General features: G+C 41.0%; 1 protein-coding gene across 17 annotated transcripts in view; it reads left to right on the top strand.

Moving 5' to 3' along the window:
* The window catches only part of PTPRK (protein tyrosine phosphatase receptor type K), a 381,227-nt gene that overhangs the window by 299,154 nt on the left and 63,656 nt on the right, over positions 1-18,417 (top strand). For 6 of the 17 annotated variants that reach the window (XM_073676047.1, XM_073676057.1, XM_073676046.1 and 3 more), the window contains exon 14: positions 14,002-14,140. In XM_073676047.1, coding sequence (XP_073532148.1) covers positions 14,002-14,140 — 139 coding nt within the window. Of the gene's footprint in view, positions 1-14,001; positions 14,141-16,356; positions 16,399-18,417 lie in introns of all 17 variants that reach the window. The other 11 variants (XM_073676043.1, XM_073676042.1, XM_073676041.1 and 8 more) reach the window with 3 other exon arrangements.

The raw sequence follows: 18,417 nt of genomic DNA, 5'->3' as shown, positions 1-18,417 counted from the left end.
CTGTGGGCACTGCGGACAAAGAAGCCTCCTACATAAAGGTGCGAACCACTGGCACTAAAAAATCGCCGATCCTTAAATATTTTCAATGGATGGCCCTTTAATAGCCTGTGTACACATGCAGACTGCTATGAACGATTCACACGAAATGATCAGCAAGATATCATTCAACGTGCATAGGGATGCCTTTGTTCTCGGCAAGTCCTGTTTACAGAGGACAATGTGCTTCCGAGAACGATGATATATTTTCATAGAATCATAGAATCATAGAATGGTAGAGTTGGAAGGGACCTCCTGGGTCATCTGGTCCAACCCCCTGCTCAAAGCAGGATTCACTAGATCATCTCAGACAGATGTCTGTCCAGCCTCTGTTTGAAGACGTCCATTGAAGGGGAACTCACCACCTCTCGTGGCAGCCTGTTCCACTCATTAATCACCCTAACTGTCAAAAAGTTTTTTCTAATATCTAATCTGTGTCTCCTCCCATTTAGTTTCATCCCATTGCTTCTAGTCTTTCCTTGTGCAAATGAGAATAAAGATGATCCTTCTACAATGTGACAGCCCTTGACATATTTGTAGACGGCTATTAAGTCTCCTCTCAGTCTTCTTTTTTGCAAGCTAAACATTCCCAAATCCTGCAACCGTTCCTCATAGGACATGGTTTGCAGACCAGTCACCATTCTGGTCGCTCTTCTCTGAACTTGCTCCAGTTTGTCTATGTCTTTTTTAAAATGTGGTGCCCAAAACTGTACACAGTATTCCAGATGAGGTCTGACCAAAGAGGAGTAAAGACCGATAATGACTTCACGTGATCTAGACTGTATGCTTCTGTTAATACATCCCAGAATTGTATTTGCCTTTTTTGCTGCTGCATCACACTGTTGACTCATGTTCAGTCTATGATCTATTAGTATACCTAAGTCTTTTTCACATGTACTGTTGCTTAGCTCTATTCCTCCCATTCTGTATATGCTTTTTTCATTTTTATTGCCCAGATGTAGTACTTTGCATTTTTCCCTGTTAAAAACCATTTTGTTGGTTGCTGCCCACTGCTCCAGTTTATTTAGGTCTTTTTGAATCCTCTCTCTCTCTTCTCTAGTATTAGCTATCCCTCCTAGCTTTGTGTCCTCAGCAAATTTAATCAGTTTACCCTCAATTCCTTCATCTAAATCATTGATAAAGATGTTGAACAATACAGGTCCCAGGACGGAGCCCTGTGGTACCCCACTTGAGACATTCATCCAGCTGGATGTGAAGCCATTTACAACCACCCTTTGAGTCCGATCACTAAGCCAGTTATGAATCCACCTAACAGTTGCCTGGTCCATTGCATACTTGGTCATTTTTTCAATAAGGATGATGTGAGATACTTTGTCAAATGCTTTGCTGAAGTCAAGATATACTATATCTACAGCATTTCCCTGATCCACCCAGTCAGTGATTCTGTCATAGAAGGAAATTAAGTTAGTCTGACATGACTTGTTAGTTACAAACCCATGCTGACTCTGGTTAATCACTTCATTCTTATCCATGTACTTACATACATGTTGTTTAATAATTTGTTCAAAGATCTTTCCTGGTATAGAAGTCAGACTCACCGGCCTATAGTTCCCTGGGTCCACCTTCTTCCCCTTTTTGAAGATAGGAACAACATTTGCTCTTCTCCAGTCTTCTGGGACTTCTCCTGTTCTCCAAGAATTTTCAAAGATTATGGAGAGTGGTTCTAAAATTTCTTCTACAATCTCCTTCAGTACTCTGGGGTGTAATTCATCTGGACCTGGAGACTTGAACTCATTTATGTTAGCTAAAAATTCCCTCACAATCTTTCTGTTTACTGATAACTTGGATTCCTCTATTCCTTTAAAAGGACAGTGAAGATCAGTTGATGTTACATTTTCTTTCTGAGAGAAAACAGATGCAAAATAGGAATTAAAAAGTTTGGCCTTCTCAACATCCTCTCTTACCATTTCTCCATTTTCATCCTGTAAAAATCCTATAGCATCTTTGACTTTTCTTTTACTTTTGACATACCCCCAAAATCCTTTTATTTATTTTGTAGGGCTAAAGATCATTTCAACCGATGAACAAGCATTTTGCTCATTCATCGGGAGATCGGAAGCTTGTTTACACTGAAAGATTATCGTGAAAGGGTTCTTAAGATAATCTTTCAGTGTAAATGGACTTTTAAGTCCTTTGTTCTAGCCCTAAAACTGACTTTTCCTTGTTGGAAACTAAAGCAAGCCACACTTAAGAGGCCCCTGTGCTAAAACCTCTCGACCACAGCCATCTAACCATAAGCTTATCTGGCTTATTGGAAAGCCCAAAGACGGAATACTTATATCAATGTCTGGGTGCTAGCTGTGACTTGTTGTATATGGTTGTACAGGAAATTATTCACTACAACCATTTGACAAGTATGATGACTTTTTAAGCAAAAATCATTGTTGTCGGCAGCACATTCCCCCGTGTAAACTGATGCAACCAATATCATGATCTACATGCACAAAAAGGTTCCATTTACAATTCTTTGCGCATTGAATTGGGGTCAGCCTGTCTAAACATACTATTAAAGTACCGCCAATTGCCTTGTATGAAGCAGACATTTACAGGCTATTTTATATAATCTATTTTTATTGAAATAAATAATTTTACAAATATGAAACCAGCAATGTAAAGCAAAATGCATAAAAGGACAAATTTGTCACCCAGGACCCAGCGAGTAAAATACACAATAGCATCCTTTGCAAACTACAGCGTTATCACTCGTAAATAAAAGCACTACTAAACTCAATTCACTTATGTAAAAGATATTGGTATATTCCTTAAAGAAGTTCCAGCAAAAGAAGGGGAGGAGGACAGGGGGACACGGCACCAAACCTAGTTCACGACTAAGAGGACACATAGCATTTATTGAAATATATTTTGAAATTCTGACGAGTCCTAAAATAAAATGCAGTCTTAAAGAAGTTGTCCAGTACTTTATATGAACCCCCCAATGTATCCCCCTGGGGCCCAGAAGTGTTTTTGTAAATACCTTGCGGTACCTTTTCTGCCTCTGAGCGGCGCTATCGCAGGCCACTCGGAGGAATCACTTGACCCGTCACTGATGTCACGTCAAGTGAGACGTGACATCAGTGACGCGCTCCCTGCTGTGGCTGCTGGGTTGTGGGTGGGGTTACCCCGTATCTTGGGGGATCATATAAAGTAGTGGACAACCCCTTTCCAGAACCTTCTGCGGAAAGTTCTTCCATCCTGCTTGTTAGCCATTTCTATGTACCATTTGTCTGGCACTTCTAATATATAATCTGGAAGGCTGCACTCCCATCATTTGGAGTCTAATTGTAGTTGGTCCGAATTTCTATGGAGCTGACAGCTATGCTCCGATTTAAGGAAGCGAGGAGAGGAAGAACTGCGCAGCAAATTGCTTCAAACACATTCATACTTATGCCTCAAAAGTAAACCCCTGGATCTCTGCTTCAGCTTCTTTTTGCTTTTCTTCCTGTTCAAGCTCTTACATTTTGCACCTTCAGGTTTTTTAGCCTGATGAAGAGTGTTCTATTGGAAACGTTACTATCTACTAACATACCTACTGCAGTGTGACTATTGGACATGGGACATTTAATGAACTGTATATGAAGCATAAAAAAGATCCATTTGATGTACAGTTCTTGCTCTCCCTTCTTGCTGCTAAACCTAACATTAGTTTTCCCTCCTCCAGTACTAAAGTATATGAAGCAAAACGTGTGAGACATTAATCAAATCCTTGTCCAAACATGTATTTTATATAGAAATCTTCGATAATGAGCATTGTGCCATGTGTCATTTCAGGATGTAATAAACCATGGCTGTATTGAAACTTGTCCACTTAATGTCCTAGTGACAGGTGGTGCAGAGGTAGGGGTTGTCTCCAGACACTGGATCTTTGGGCTCCAAACACCTCTTGTGTGTTATGAGAAGGCATCACTATTCTAAATGGCATATGTTATGTGAGGCAAGGCTGTCTGGTATTAGGTTAGCCCCCTAAATTAGTAATCACAGGCTCACCTCATAGACGAGCTGGAGCGGTTTCTATAAATTAGATGGTATTTTACGTTTTATCTTCTTAAAAGCTTTTCTTTTTTTTAAGTCTAGAACAACCACTTTAAGTCTTGGCACCTTTTTTTCCCAGCTTAATCTTTTTCACATTTTCTTCATTAATCATTTTCTAAATTGTAACTGAAAATAAATATATGGTATAGTGTACAGTGTAGCATTTCTAAAGCTTGTTTTGCTATATTGAAATGAGTCCTGAATGTTTGTAAATGGTGGAATCCTTCTCTGTAATGGTGAAATGAGTAAATGTGTTGTAGGAATGATGCTGTAGATAGTGCTATTCATTATACTGATTCAGTTTTGACTAATTAGGAAAAATGCTTGAGCATGCGAAGATAGCGAACTCTGTACTCATTTATTTCTTAGAATCTCCAGTCACAGCAGTTATCAGCTGAAGAAACTTTATGCTAATTGAATAGGCACACGAGCACCTAAAACGAGTGCCGCATAGCAGACGGAATATTTTCACTTAAAGGGGTTGTCCAGTCTAAAATGAGAAGTCTGCAGTCACTCTGTGTGACTGAAGACTTACGAATCCCCCAAGAGTACGTGCTGTGCGCTGCGGGGATTCTCCGGTTTCTGAGGGTGTATATGCGTTATATATACTCCCGGGCCGAACCCGACTAGTGGGCGCTTCCTCGCTGCATACACTTGTATTGAGCGAGGCCGCTCCCACTGGACGGCCACGTCAATACAAGTGTATGCAGTGAGGCCTCGACTGCAGAATTATCATTTTGGACCGGACAACACCTTTAATAGCAAAAATTCTTAAGAGTGTATGCTGCCTTTTTGTGTGGTTTCTCTAAGTTTTGCTGTGATTGTGGAAAATTGTGCAACTCCCACCCTCGACACCCCTCCCCACAAAAAAAAAAGTGTTCACGTATCCACTGTGTATTGACTGAAGTTTTGCGACATAGGTTTTTGGGGTCTTTTGGCAGCAGTTTTGCATTTTTAAAAATTAAAAACAAGTTGTTAAAAGATGACTAAAAGTGCACAATAGGGCATTATCCAGGCACACTAAGGGTTAAAGCTACGATTTACCCTTAACTTGCTGGGTTGTGTATAGCACAACTCTTTTATAGGCTTGTATAAACATCCAGCTGCTGCTGCTCCGCTTGTTGGCGGGACTCCAACATAAATATCTTGAAAAAGCGGGTATTGCTGCTCCGTTGGTTGCAATAATTCCAAAAAAAATGTGGTGGTGAAGATTCATGCAGTTTGTTTCCCTACGCATTTCAAAGTCGTACAGTTTTCTTCCTTAGGAGAACCACAATCCTCATTGTGGTTCTCTTGAGGAAGAAGTCTGTGCGACTTTTGAAATTATTGCACCCAGCAGCGCAGCAATATCCACCTTTTCTCTTTATCAGCTCACAAATTGTGAAACGCAGTTCTTTAAAGGGTTGCTCCACTGCTCTTATATTTGACCTACCCCATGTATAGTTCAATAATATCAAGTTGGTTGGGATCCAAAGCTTAGCACCACTGCTGATCAGCTGCCTTCAGTGCTGGCAGCAGCCAGATGTTAGCAGTTAAGAAGCTGAACAGTACCACTCCGTCAACTGTGTAGTTGCCACTGCCGGGTACTGCAGATCTACTTTGTTTCATTCTGCTAGACCGAACAGCAGTACCTGGCAGCGACGACTACACAGTTGACAGAGCGGTGCTGTTCAACTCTGCAACTGGTAACATTCGGCACAAAAAAAAGCTGATTATGGGGGGGGGGGGTTGGGTGGCGGAGCCACACTGATCTGATATTGATGACCTATAGTCATCAATGTAGAAGTAGTAGAGCAACCTTTTAATATTGTGTCTTTAAAACGTATGAAACCCTATTGATTATTGCTGGAAAGAGACAAAACAGCCCAACATGGTCTAAAATAACAACTCTCCTAACGATTCTCTGTCTCGCCTCTTGTACGTCTGCCCAGGGTCTCAACCATTCTCATGGCGTGCACTTAAGGTTCATCATTGCAAAAGTTCAATTAATGGTTATTCGGAGCTAGGCTGGGACAAAAGAGATGTCTTTCTGGGGGTGATCATAGGGGTTTTTAAATGCAGATTCCAACATATAGTAATTTATCAGGAACTTATTTATTAGTAAAATGAAGGAGTCTTGTTGAGAAGTGCAAGTGACACTGGCAGTGTTGATTTCCACCTTCACCTTCTAGTTTTTGAAGCGTAGAAATTGTGATTTCTTTTCTGTCTTTATAACTTTATCCTGGGATGGCACAACCCACTTGACATTCCTACATACAGTTGATTCTCTTGCCCCTTCTGTCCCGCTTATCACGGCAATACAATGTTTAAACCCTTGATGCTCTTAATGCCATCCGTATGTCGCTCTTAAATCCTTCTAAATCTGTAAAAATGAGAATCAAGATGATAGTTTGGGAGCTCAGGATGATGAGCGGAGCGCTGAGCTGCTTGAGCAGATAAAGATTTGTCAGTTGGATCCCTAATACTCCTAAACCCCTAGTATTGTGCTCTGTGTTTCTCCCAATACATCCTATTATGCCTGTCTGTTGTAATTCATTTTACAAAGAGAAGAAAGTCTTACTTTTCCATTAGAAGCATATAGGCAGCATCTGTGCCAGTGCCCACAGCACTCTCCTTATGTGCCACAATCAGCAGAGCTTTTCTTGGATTTCTGCTCCGGGCCATATAGACAACTGCAGTCACTTTTAGTGATGCCTGCTCTTATCTTCGTCTGCATCATTTCTTCTAGACGTGCTTGTGCTTCCATTAAGGCAAAATAGTTTTGAAACTTGATTTGAGGTTTTCTAATAAGAAAAGCCTAAGCATACTGGACTGGTTTTCCAATGTGTCGTGTTTCTCAGGACTTTGGACCATTCTAGTTTTTATTTTTTGCCATATGTTTCCATTGAGTTGGCACGTATAAATCTATTTGTACAGTCTATAGCTAGAAATCTTTGCTACTCTAGTGCTCAGATTAATTAGCCAAGGGCTACTGACAAATTTAAGATTCTCAGCACTTGCCCTGCAGACCTATCCAGAAACCCATCATGAAAAAGCTGATGTTTCCGATGGTGGCTCATACTCTTGATGGGTTTCAGTAGGGACCTGTCAGAAGGACATAAACTTTGTGTACACACATCTATAATCTCTATAACCTGTTTCTAAGAATTCACACTGGATTATTGCCTAGTCTGAATGCTCAGAAAGTCATTTATCATTCTATTATATCACATCTGAACTTTGATTTGGTCATAAATCAGCTGATATTTTGTTTTATACTTCAGATATATCAGATTTATAACCTATACATACACACATGCTGTACGTGCCACCAGCACTGATGATCTACATTAATACTATACACTGCATGTTTGACGTCACCTGGGTATAAAGGGAACAAGTCGTGGGGTAATCTGCAGGGCAATAGCTATGTTATAAAGAAAATGATTTTTAAGAAGAAAGCCTTTAGCGCAATTTTATTTTTAAAATATGAAAATGTCCATAAGTGCATGCGGGTACATTGTGTTTAAATCCTGTGTAGCCGGCTTACTGGAGCAGTGGCTGCAGGGAGAAAGTGACTTTTCATCCTCCCTGCAGCTGCTTGCTTCCAGTCCTCGGGACGGTGTAAGGCTCAGTCACCGTTCACTATACAGTGATCGTGCTGCAATCACTTTCTAGCACCTTGATTGACATCTTATGTGTCCAGATTTGGATGTTAATATGTCGGTGAGTGATTATAGCACTCACTGTATAGTAAGCGGTGACTGTTACAGCTTCCTGCACAGCCCCGATGATGGAAAGCGAACAGCCGCAGGGAAAATATAACTTAATTTTTCCCCTGTATCCGCTGCTCCCATGAAGTGGCTAAACTGGATTTAAACTTTTTACCTGCAGATTATCCCTATATAGTCCATGCTTTGACTGTTGGCCCCGTTCAGACGTGTGTTTTTCACATACAAGTCCTATCCGTGGTTTTCCGTACCTGTGATAGTCTATGCGTTCATTCCATGTCTGTGATTTTTTTGTGGACTGAAAGGTCCACAGAAAATCATGCACACAAGTCTAATTTTGATCTGAGGGTCGAATCAAAATTGGCAATGCTAGTCTATGGGTCCATGAAAATATTAGAGCACACTCTGATGCCATCCAGATCCCGTCCGATTTTCAAGCACTGTCACAGGAGAAGGTGGAAAAACTTTTTTTTTTCTCCACATTCGAGAAAAATGGACTGTACAGCAACCACTATTAGGAAATAAAAATAGTTACTTTTTAAGCTGTCAAAAATGTAATAGTAAACATGAAGATAAGGACAGTAACTTTGTAATATATCTTATCCGAGAAATCTGCTACTTCTCCTGGACTGAACTTTCATTCTCAAATCTATAAAATCTGTATTCAGTGAAGGCAGATGTTCCATTACTGAGATGGGAGATGACAGTTGGTGCTTTTCAATTCTATGGAGTGAGGAGCTGGAGAGGCGGATAGACATTCTGCTGCAAGTTCTCCTGAAACAGCAGGTATATTTCTCCATAGAACTTTATATGCACCAACTGTGTTTCTAGGGAAGTGATATCCTTTTTTTTTTTTTCTTACTAAATGATATGGTATCCCTGGTGCCTCCCTGCCGCCCTTGTGGCGGGTTATAGTACATCCCCATTTGCACAGGAAAAAACCTCCTTTCCTTCCTTAGTATTAGAGGGTTGATCAAGTTCACCCCCACCCCCAACAAAAACTCTCAACTCTCTATTTCTCGGGTTTGATGAAAAAATATAACCACCCTTGAGAAAGATAAGGGGAATTGCACATTGACATGTCAGTTATCTTGTAGAGTTATGTATGAAGAACTGGACATTTTCTTCAATTTTTTATACTTGTGCTTTTTTTCATAAATTGGACTGAGCCTTTAAGCCTGTTATTTGTACCTTCTTCATATAGCAACCAGATCTAGGTTTTCACAGCCTTTTCCATTATTTTCCTATGTATGGGTGCCAGAAGTTAACAAGAAACCTCAGACTGTAACTGCATCTCTGGAAGTGACTTACAGCTGGCTGCCTGCAGCCTAATCTGAGAAACAGATGGGCCTGTAGATAAACTATCTCAGATGGAATATGCCTGCTAAGAATGCTGGAAGGTTTTCTAATCTCTGCACATTTATATCCAATGATACTGGCGTCCACTATACTTCTATCAGTAGACTGCGGAATTAAGTGTTGCTGGACTATGATCATTTAGGGGCTATTGGACTCTAAATTAGAACTGGATTCACACTATATTTTGATTTAAAAAAAAAAAAAAAACTTTATTTTTGTGGGTTTTTTTTTCTAAAATTGCTATGGTCATAAAGTCTATAGTGAAATAATGTAAAATGCAAAACCAAGCATAAGGATAGGTCGCCGATGAAAAAGTAGTGGACAACCACTTTGAATTTTTCAATGTGCTTCTTAACGGAGAATGAACATGCTACTTCTTCTAACCACTTCACTTTCTGAAACCTGAAGTAATTAAAAGTAACGAAAGACAGAACATGACCACAGCAATCTAATTTTTACATTGCTGTGCTCCTGGTAATGTGTTGCAGCTATCTTGCGGTGAATTCCGCCTGGCTAAGACTACGTGTGCACATAGTCCTCGTCATTTATTTTTCTTTAGGCATCATTCATGCATCTTTTTGTCAGTCACGTACTGTGTCCATAGTTTTCATGGCTAGAACACATACAGTGGTGGCCAAAACTATTGGCACCCCTGCAATTCTGTCAGATAATACTCAGTTTCTTCCTGAAAATGGTTGCAATCACAAATTATTTGGTATTATTATCTTCATTTAATTTGTCTTCAATGGAAAAACACAAAAAGAATTGTCCTAAAGCCAAATTGGATATAATTCCACACCAAACCTAAAAAAGGGGGTGGACAAAAGTATTGGCACCCTTTGAAAAATCATGTGATGCTTCTCTAATTCGTGTAATTAACAGCACCTGTAACTTACCTGTGGCACCTAACAGGTGTTGGCAATAACTAAATCACACTTGCAGTCAGTTAACATGGATTAAAGTTGTCTCAACTTCTGTCCTGGGTCCTTGTGTGTACCACATTGAGCAATGAGAAAAGAAAGAAGACCAAAGAACTGTCTGAGGACTTGAGAAACCAAATTGTGAGGAAGCATGAGCCATCTCAAGGCTACAAGTCCATCTCCAAAGACCTGAATGTTCCTGTGTCTTCCGTGCGCAGTGTCATCAAGAAGTTTAAAGCCTATGGCACTGTGGCTAACCTCCCTAGATGTGGACGGAAAAGAAAAATTGACGAGAGATTTCAACGCAAGATTGTGCGGATGGTGGATAAAGAACCTCGACTAACATCCAAACAAGTTCAAGCTGCCCTGCAGTCCGAGGGTACAACAATTTCAACCCGTACTATCCGTCGGCGTCTGAATGAAAAGGGACTGTATGGTAGGATACCCAGGAAGACCCCACTTCTTACCCCGAGACATAAAAAAGCCAGGCTGGAGTTTGCCAAAACTTACCTGAGAAAGCCTTAAAACGTTTTGGAAGAATGTTCTTTGGTCAGATGAGACAAAAGTAGAGCTTTTTGGGAAAAAGCATCAACATAGAGTGTACAGGAAAAAAAAGAGGCATTCAAAGAAAAGAACACGATCCCTACAGTCAAACATGGCGGAGGTTCCCTGATGTTTTGGGGTTGCTTTACTGCCTCTGGCACTGGACTGCTTGACCGTGTGCATGGCATTATGAAGTCTGAAGACTACCAACAAATTTTGCAGCACAATGTAGGGCCCAGTGTGAGAAAGCTGGGTCTCCCTCAGAGGTCATGGGTCTTCCAGCAGGACAATGACCCAAAGCTCACTTCCAAAAGCACTATAAAATGGTTTGAGAGAAAGCACTGGAGACTTCTAAGGTGGCCAGCAATGAGTCCAGACCTGAATCCCATAGAACACCTGTGGAGAGATCTCAAAATGGCAGTTTGGAGAAGGCACCCTTCAAATTATCAGGGACCTGGAGCAGTTTGCCAAAAAAGAATGGTCTACAATTCCAGCAGAGCATTGTAAGAAACTCATTGATGGTTACCGGAAGCGGTTGTTCGCAGTTATTTTAGCTAAAGGTTGTGCAGCCAAGTATTAGGCTGAGGGTGCCAATACTTTTGTTTGGCCCATTTTTGGAGTTTTGTGTGAAATGATCAATGATTTGATTTTTGCTTCATTCTCTCTTGTGTTTTTTTCCTTGCAAGCAAATTAAATGAAGATAATAAGACCAAAGAATTTGTGATTGCAATCATTTTCAGGAAGAAACTGAGTATTATCTGACAGAATTGCAGGGGTGCCAATACTTTTGGCCACCACTGTACGTATTCTAGTCTATGGTGGTGGTGTTCACATGCCCATGTTTTTTTTTTTGGTTGTTTTTTTTTTCCAGATTGGCCCATTTACATCAAAGGACATTGAAAATAATGACAAGGCCATCCAAGTGCTGTATAGTTTTTACCATTCCTTAAGCATTCATGTAGTGTTTTTCACTCATTCAAATGAATGGGACAATGAAACCTCAAAAACCCACGTAAAAAACGTATCAAAATTGTGCTTATTTTGCGCAGCCTTTTTCCTGCCATCACTCTAATTTTTGCTGCAGAAAAACCTCAACATGCATATTTCCAAAAATCTTCTGCAGACAATTCTTTATCAAAAACGTGTCTTTTTGAAGGAAAAATGCTGCATGAAAAAATCACACGTTTTTGCTGCATTTTCCCCTCCCAGTGATTATAATTGGTGAAAAAAACACTTAAAAAACGCTGAAAGGACTGACCTGCTGCAGATTTGAAACTGCTTCAAGTCTGCAAGGAAAAAATAAATCACATATTCAAGAGATTTTAAAAATCTTATTCACCTTGCTGGGGCAGTAAAATGCTGCTGTTTTCACAGCAAAAACATGCGAGGGAGAAAACGCAGCAAAAATGTGACGTGTGAACATACTCGAATGGTAGAATAAACTTGGAATTTTATTTTTTTGCACCCAAGAAATTAGTAAAACTTGACACATGGACCGCAAATGTATGAAATGTTGCATTTTATCTCAAGCAGACATCTGAAAGATGCCCTAGTTTTATTTGTTTTTGCTTTATTTTTTTCTTCTTCCCTTGCACAGTATTATGAATTGTGAAAGCTGAACAAATGAATCAGGGTTTTATATTGTGCCAAACAAGAAAACTGCAAAGCTGAATTACTGGGATGGAGCAGGTTGTACTGACTGAGCACTACATATTAAAACAGCAGTGATGATAGATTCTTGGCTCTTTGAAGCAGAGCCTGTGTTGTATAATTCCCTCTGCTTTGTTCAGATTCATTACTCCGGAGCTGTACTCTGTAATGGATGCAGTGTATGTTTGTGTCTTGGACATTAAGCACAATTATTTCAAGTTATATTTCTATGCTGAGCTATCTGAATAAGTTTGCATCATTTTTCAAAATCTGTGTTAATATTTGTACAATAATGGGTTAGAGAATGGTACATCTGGCATTAGCCGCTAAGCGAACATTTCTGTAATGGTGAACAGTGTGTGCCCATGAATAATTTATCCATCTGGCATGAGTTGCCCATTGTTGGTTTCTCAGCACGTAAATGAGCATAGTGCTCACCAGGGGCGGCCGGACTCCCAGCACGTGAATGAGCATAGTACTCACCAGGGGCGGCCGGACTCCCAGCACGTGAATGAGCATAGTACTCACCAGGGGCAGCCGGACTCCCAATGAGCATAGTACTCACCAGGGGCAGCCGGACTCCCAATGAGCATAGTACTCACCAGGGGCAGCCGGACTCCCAATGAGCATAGTACTCACCAGGGGCAGCCGGACTCCCAGCACGTAAATGAGCATAGTACTCACCAGGGGCAGCCGGACTCCCAGCACGTGAATGAGCATAGTACTCACCAGGGGCGGCCGGACTCCCAGCACGTGAATGAGCATAGTACTCACCAGGGGCAGCCGGACTCCCAATGAGCATAGTACTCACCAGGGGCAGCCGGACTCCCAATGAGCATAGTACTCACCAGGGGCAGCCGGACTCCCAATGAGCATAGTACTCACCAGGGGCAGCCGGACTCCCAGCACGTAAATGAGCATAGTACTCACCAGGGGCAGCCGGACTCCCAGCACGTGAATGAGCATAGTTCTCACCAGGGGCGGCCGGACTCCCAGCACGTGAATGAGCATAGTACTCACCAGGGGCAGCCGGACTCCCAGCACGTGAATGAGCATAGTGCTCACCAGGGGCGGCCGGACTCCCAGCACGTGAATGAGCATAGTGCTCACCAGGGGCGGCCGGACTCCCAGCACGTGAATGAGCATAGTGCTCACCAGGGGTGGCCGGACTCCCAGCACGTGAATGAGCATAGTGTTCACCAGAGGCGGCCGGACTCCCAGCACGTGAATGAGCATAGTGCTCACCAGAGGCGGCCGGACTCCCAGCACGTGAATGAGCATAGTGCGCACCAGGGGCTGCCGGACTCCAAGCACTTGAATGTGCATAGTGCTCACCAGGGGCAGCCGGACTCCCAGGACGTGAACGTGCATAGTGCAAACATACAACTGGTGCACCCTGCGCCGCTGCACAGAGGCCTATGACTTGAGACCCACGTCCACCCCTAAAGCAGGTGGAATTGTGCATTCATGATGAGCTGTTGGACTTCAAAGGGCCCATGTGTTCTTGCACAGGCCTCTCTTCTGTCTGATGTGTCTGAGTATTCATATTCTAGTGTGTATTCATCATGTTATATGGAAAGGATGATATGTTGAGACAAACTTAAAAAATAATGTGCACAAGGTCTTTCAACGTGCAGTTTGTTCTTTGCGGTATTTAGGAAGTAGGAGTGGTTTGTGCTTTATATCTGAGGTACCAATCTCTTTTTAACACTATGCATTTGGTTTTATATTAGCAGCTGCAACTGAGGAACCGGAGGTCATCCCTGATCCAGCCAAGCAAACCGATCAGGTTGTGAAAATAGCGGGCATCAGTGCAGGCATACTGGTATTCATCCTCCTCCTACTAGTTGTCGTTTTAATTGTTAAAAAAAGGTAAGTGCTCGAGATTATCTCCTTAGATTTGTTCTCCTAACCTGTTGTAGATTTTGACTGTTAAGTTAGAACATTAATGTAAAAAGGGGCCATTGTTGCTTGTGTGTTTATCAGTGACTGTTAAGAAATACGTGTCGGTGTCATATGCATTAAGTGGATTCTTCCATTTGGAGACCTGTCTGCTTTGTTGATCTTGGAAGCCAGATCTCTGCAATCATAGTTGGGAGTGTCCAGTAGTCCAATACATTGGGCCACCTTGGAAAGAAGCCATTTTTATCGTAGTTTATCCTAGTTGACTGCACTGCGCGCAATATACATGAATGCACTGCTCACCCACACACATTTAAGGGAATCTGTTAGCAGGTTTTGCTTCCTCATCTGAGAGCAGCATGATGTAGACTGAGATCCTGAATCCAACAATGTATCACTTAGTATCAGAACTGCCGCACCCAGTAATCTATCAGAGTTTTTAGATTTAGAATGAAGCAGAGCTGAGAAAGCTAACCCCGCCCACACCGGCCTCTGTGTGCAAAGTCCATAGACAGTGAGGTGCTTAGTTGCCGGACTAGTTAAGCAATGTTAATACCTTATTGATAAACAGTTAGTAAACTACAGCACGCACTTTGACAAGTGACACATCCCTGAATTCTGTGTTTCAGCCTCTATCTCCTGCTGTTTTCAGATTACATAGCACAAATCTGTTGACAGATTCCCTTTAATAAAATGTCAGCACCTGTTGCAACAACTAGGGGGAACCTGTTTGTCTACAGGAGGATAAGTCTCCCATTGACCAGAATAGGAGGTATATACAGATTGGCCTCCTCATGTTTAAGTCTACATGACGGGTAGAAAGAGAAGAGTTGATCTAAAAACATTGTAGCCTTTTCAAGTTTTTAGAAAAATAATTTTCTAAAATTGACTTTTTTATTGCTATGTCAAATTTAAAGTGTAATGCGTTCCAAAATGTTGTAAGTTATTATTTTTTTAAGGAGCTAATATGCTTTGTGGTTTTCCCACAATTAATATTTATCAACAGGTTAGCTGATACGTTGTATGTGGGTCACTGATCCCTGGACCCCTATCTGAATGGTGCAGCAGTTGAGGATGCACAATGCTGCTTCCATTAAGATCTATAGGTCTGACAGTAATATCAGAACACGATCTCAGACTATCCCATAGCCAATAAAAGAAAAGGCAGTGTATGGAGTGAATAGAGGATCCTTCAAAGTGTGATGCAACTCTTGTTTATAGGATCCTATATTCTAGTGTACCGTAAGGGACTTTCCTTTAGGGATGGGGCACAGAGGGTTTGCAAAATGTAACACTCAGATGGATATTGTTTGAGCGATATATTTGGTAACTCCTTAGAAATTCAGACGGCAGTTCTTTGGATATAAAATGTAGCAGGGGAAAGTTGTGTATGAGACGAGAAACAATGCGATTTAGTAGACAGACATACATACCTTTTGGTATATCATCTTCAAGTAAGTCTGTCCTGTTATTTATTTTCTACAAGTAGTTTGTCTAAAAAGCTGGAAATGTGGAAAGGGCCTAATTGTTGGAGATCGCCATATAAAAATGCAAACCCCAACGTAGTGATATTCACCAGAAGGAGTCATTCTGTCAGTGCACAAGAGAGAACATGAATGATTACTTTCTGCTTCCTCTACAGTGTTGACGTCATGTTAATAATCTTAAATTTTAATCAAATAGTTAAATCCTTCTGTTTTAAAAAAGGAATGGTTATTTTATTTTGTTTTTTACAGTATGAGTATTTATTCCCCTAGTTACCTATACCAAGTACCATATTTTTTGCAAAATGATACTGTACCCGATGATTTCATTAATCCTTTAGCAGTTATTGAGGTTTTAGAATTCTCCTTTACTTGAGGGAAAAATTGAAATGGAACAGCACCACCTAGTGGCACTCTGGTGTACAGCAGCCACTAACCTTTATTAATGTTTGCTCAGTATCTATCCTATGTAATCTTGGCAGCATGCCCTGCATATAATGAACTTTATTGATAACCTTTCTATTTTAGGCATGTTCTTAATATCTGCTTGCCCTTGTGTCCTAGTATGTCATGTATAACACAGAATATTAGTAAATGTTTGTGTTTAACCAAAACAAATTTCACCTATTTGTTGCCGTTAATGTTCTGTTTTTTTCTGATTGGACTGATTAATTGTTGCCTTTTCACTATTACCCCCTGGAGATATATTACATGGCGAAGGAACTTCTGCATTAGAAGCATTAGGTATGCTCCCGGTGTCGTGTTCAAGCCAGCTACCCATGTGCTTTCATGTATTCATTTTCTAGTTTTTTTCTTTTGAGGAATTATTTTGGATGTTTACACTTGTAGTTGACAAGGATTGTGAAATAGTTGAAATGTTCTAGAAATCCTTAAAAGGAATCTGTCACCACCCCATCTACCTCATCTAAGAACAGCAAGTGTAGGGGCAGAGACCCTGATTCCAGCGATGTATCACTTACTGGGCTGCTTGCTGCAGTTTTGATACAATTACTATTTTACCAGCTGTACATGTGAGTTCTCTGAATGCTGAGCTCTGTATAACCCCGCCTACACCACAGATTGGCTGCCTTCTGTGTACACTCTGCATAGGCAGAAAGCTGCCAATCAGTGTTGGGGGCGGGTTAAACAGCTCATGAATACGGAGGATTACATAGCAGCATGTTTCCTAGTCCTTTAGTGATCTGCTGTTAAAATATTGACTACAAAAAAAACAAAAAACTACATCAAGCAGCCTATATGTGACACATCGCTGGATTCAGGGTTTCTGTCTCCATTGTGCTCCTCTCAGATTAAGTGGCAAAAGCCAGGTTACGGATTCCCTTTAAAGTGTGCTTTTAGCCTCCTGACTCTGTGTAGAGGTAAAAAGAAAAAAAACAAAGAAACACAAAACTACACTTTATAGATGTTCTATGGATCCGTAGACTAGCCACCTGTATATGGAGGTTGACTAGTTGGATCAAGTCCTGTACTGTAGCTCCGTAGGTGCTGTTCCCCATCGGCACCTTGTCATTGGGATGCAAGGCTTGCTTGATAGACACCTAATGCTACATACATTTCATTTAATTATTATTATTTTTTTTTTTTGCCGTTGGTAGATGGAAACAAATAGTATGCATATCTGATATGTGTATTTATTACAATGTTTCTACACCACCATACATTTTATGATTTGTAATGCAGAGATGGGTTTTAACCCCTCAACCGTTAAGAAGCAAAAAAGGTTTGGGGGGCAAAGGGGAATGAAAAGCAGTTACTTGTGAATAGAATTTTATGGTTTGCTAGTGTTTTTCCTCCCTCATATTAATTGGCATAAAAGGGTAATTCATAACAAGTAACTTATACTGCTGGGCTAAAGTAGAATTTTAAGAAGAATCTGCCAGTACAAAATGACTAATCAAACAAAGCATGGGTGCTTGGTTGTTCTTTGTCGTGGCTGATCAGTTCTGTGCACATTCTGTTCTCCATCTATCTTCCCCACCCCCTCTTCCTTGATTGACTGCTTTGGCTTTATAAAAGTCAGCGAAGTGTGGAGACTGTTGGAAAAGAAGATTCACTAAATGCTTGGTTTGAACAGTCATTTTATGCTGCCTCTGGATTTTTGCAGCTCTGACTGGTCTGCTCCTGTAGTACAAGGAGTGTAAATGTGGTCATGGTCCTTAGTGGATATTTTATTATAAATTATGATAAACTTGGTTAACCATTGCTACTTCTATAATAAAAGTGGTCTTGGATAAAATAATGTGGTCTTTGGCAATTAAATACCTGTTTCTCTGTGAAGTTCCGTCAGATAGCTAATTGGGCTATTGGTCTCATATGATGCCTTGACTATATTGAACATTGGAAGAGGTTAATGGCTTTAGTTATTTAGGCATTGTGGTAATTAGATGGCTCCAGGCACGCTGTATGGACACAGTGTTATTTGGTATAAATACCTTTTTTTCATGCTTAGTTTTTCACGTATTTACCTTTAATAGCTTTTTGCAGTCTGCAGAACAGTTTTCATTCATGTACGCTCACATAGCAATGCTTTGTTAGACTCTCCCTACAATCTGACTCTCATGCTTGGCGTCTGAGATGCAATTTATAAAAGGAATAGTTTGGTGAAAACAAGTTATCAGCTATCGATGGGATAGGTGATGGCTTCTGATTGGTGGGCATCCCACTGCTGGAATGACCTGCACTGATTGGTAGTGCACATGCTGGACTTCAGCCCCATTCATCTAGGAGGCCACCGGCAACCCC

Source organism: Phyllobates terribilis, unplaced genomic scaffold (assembly GCF_046119375.1).
Source record: "Phyllobates terribilis strain yellow unplaced genomic scaffold, ASM4611937v1 Scaffold_3__8_contigs__length_932513732, whole genome shotgun sequence".
NCBI lineage: Eukaryota > Metazoa > Chordata > Amphibia > Anura > Dendrobatidae > Phyllobates > Phyllobates terribilis.
This window is presented reverse-complemented; position numbering and strand designations above follow the sequence as displayed.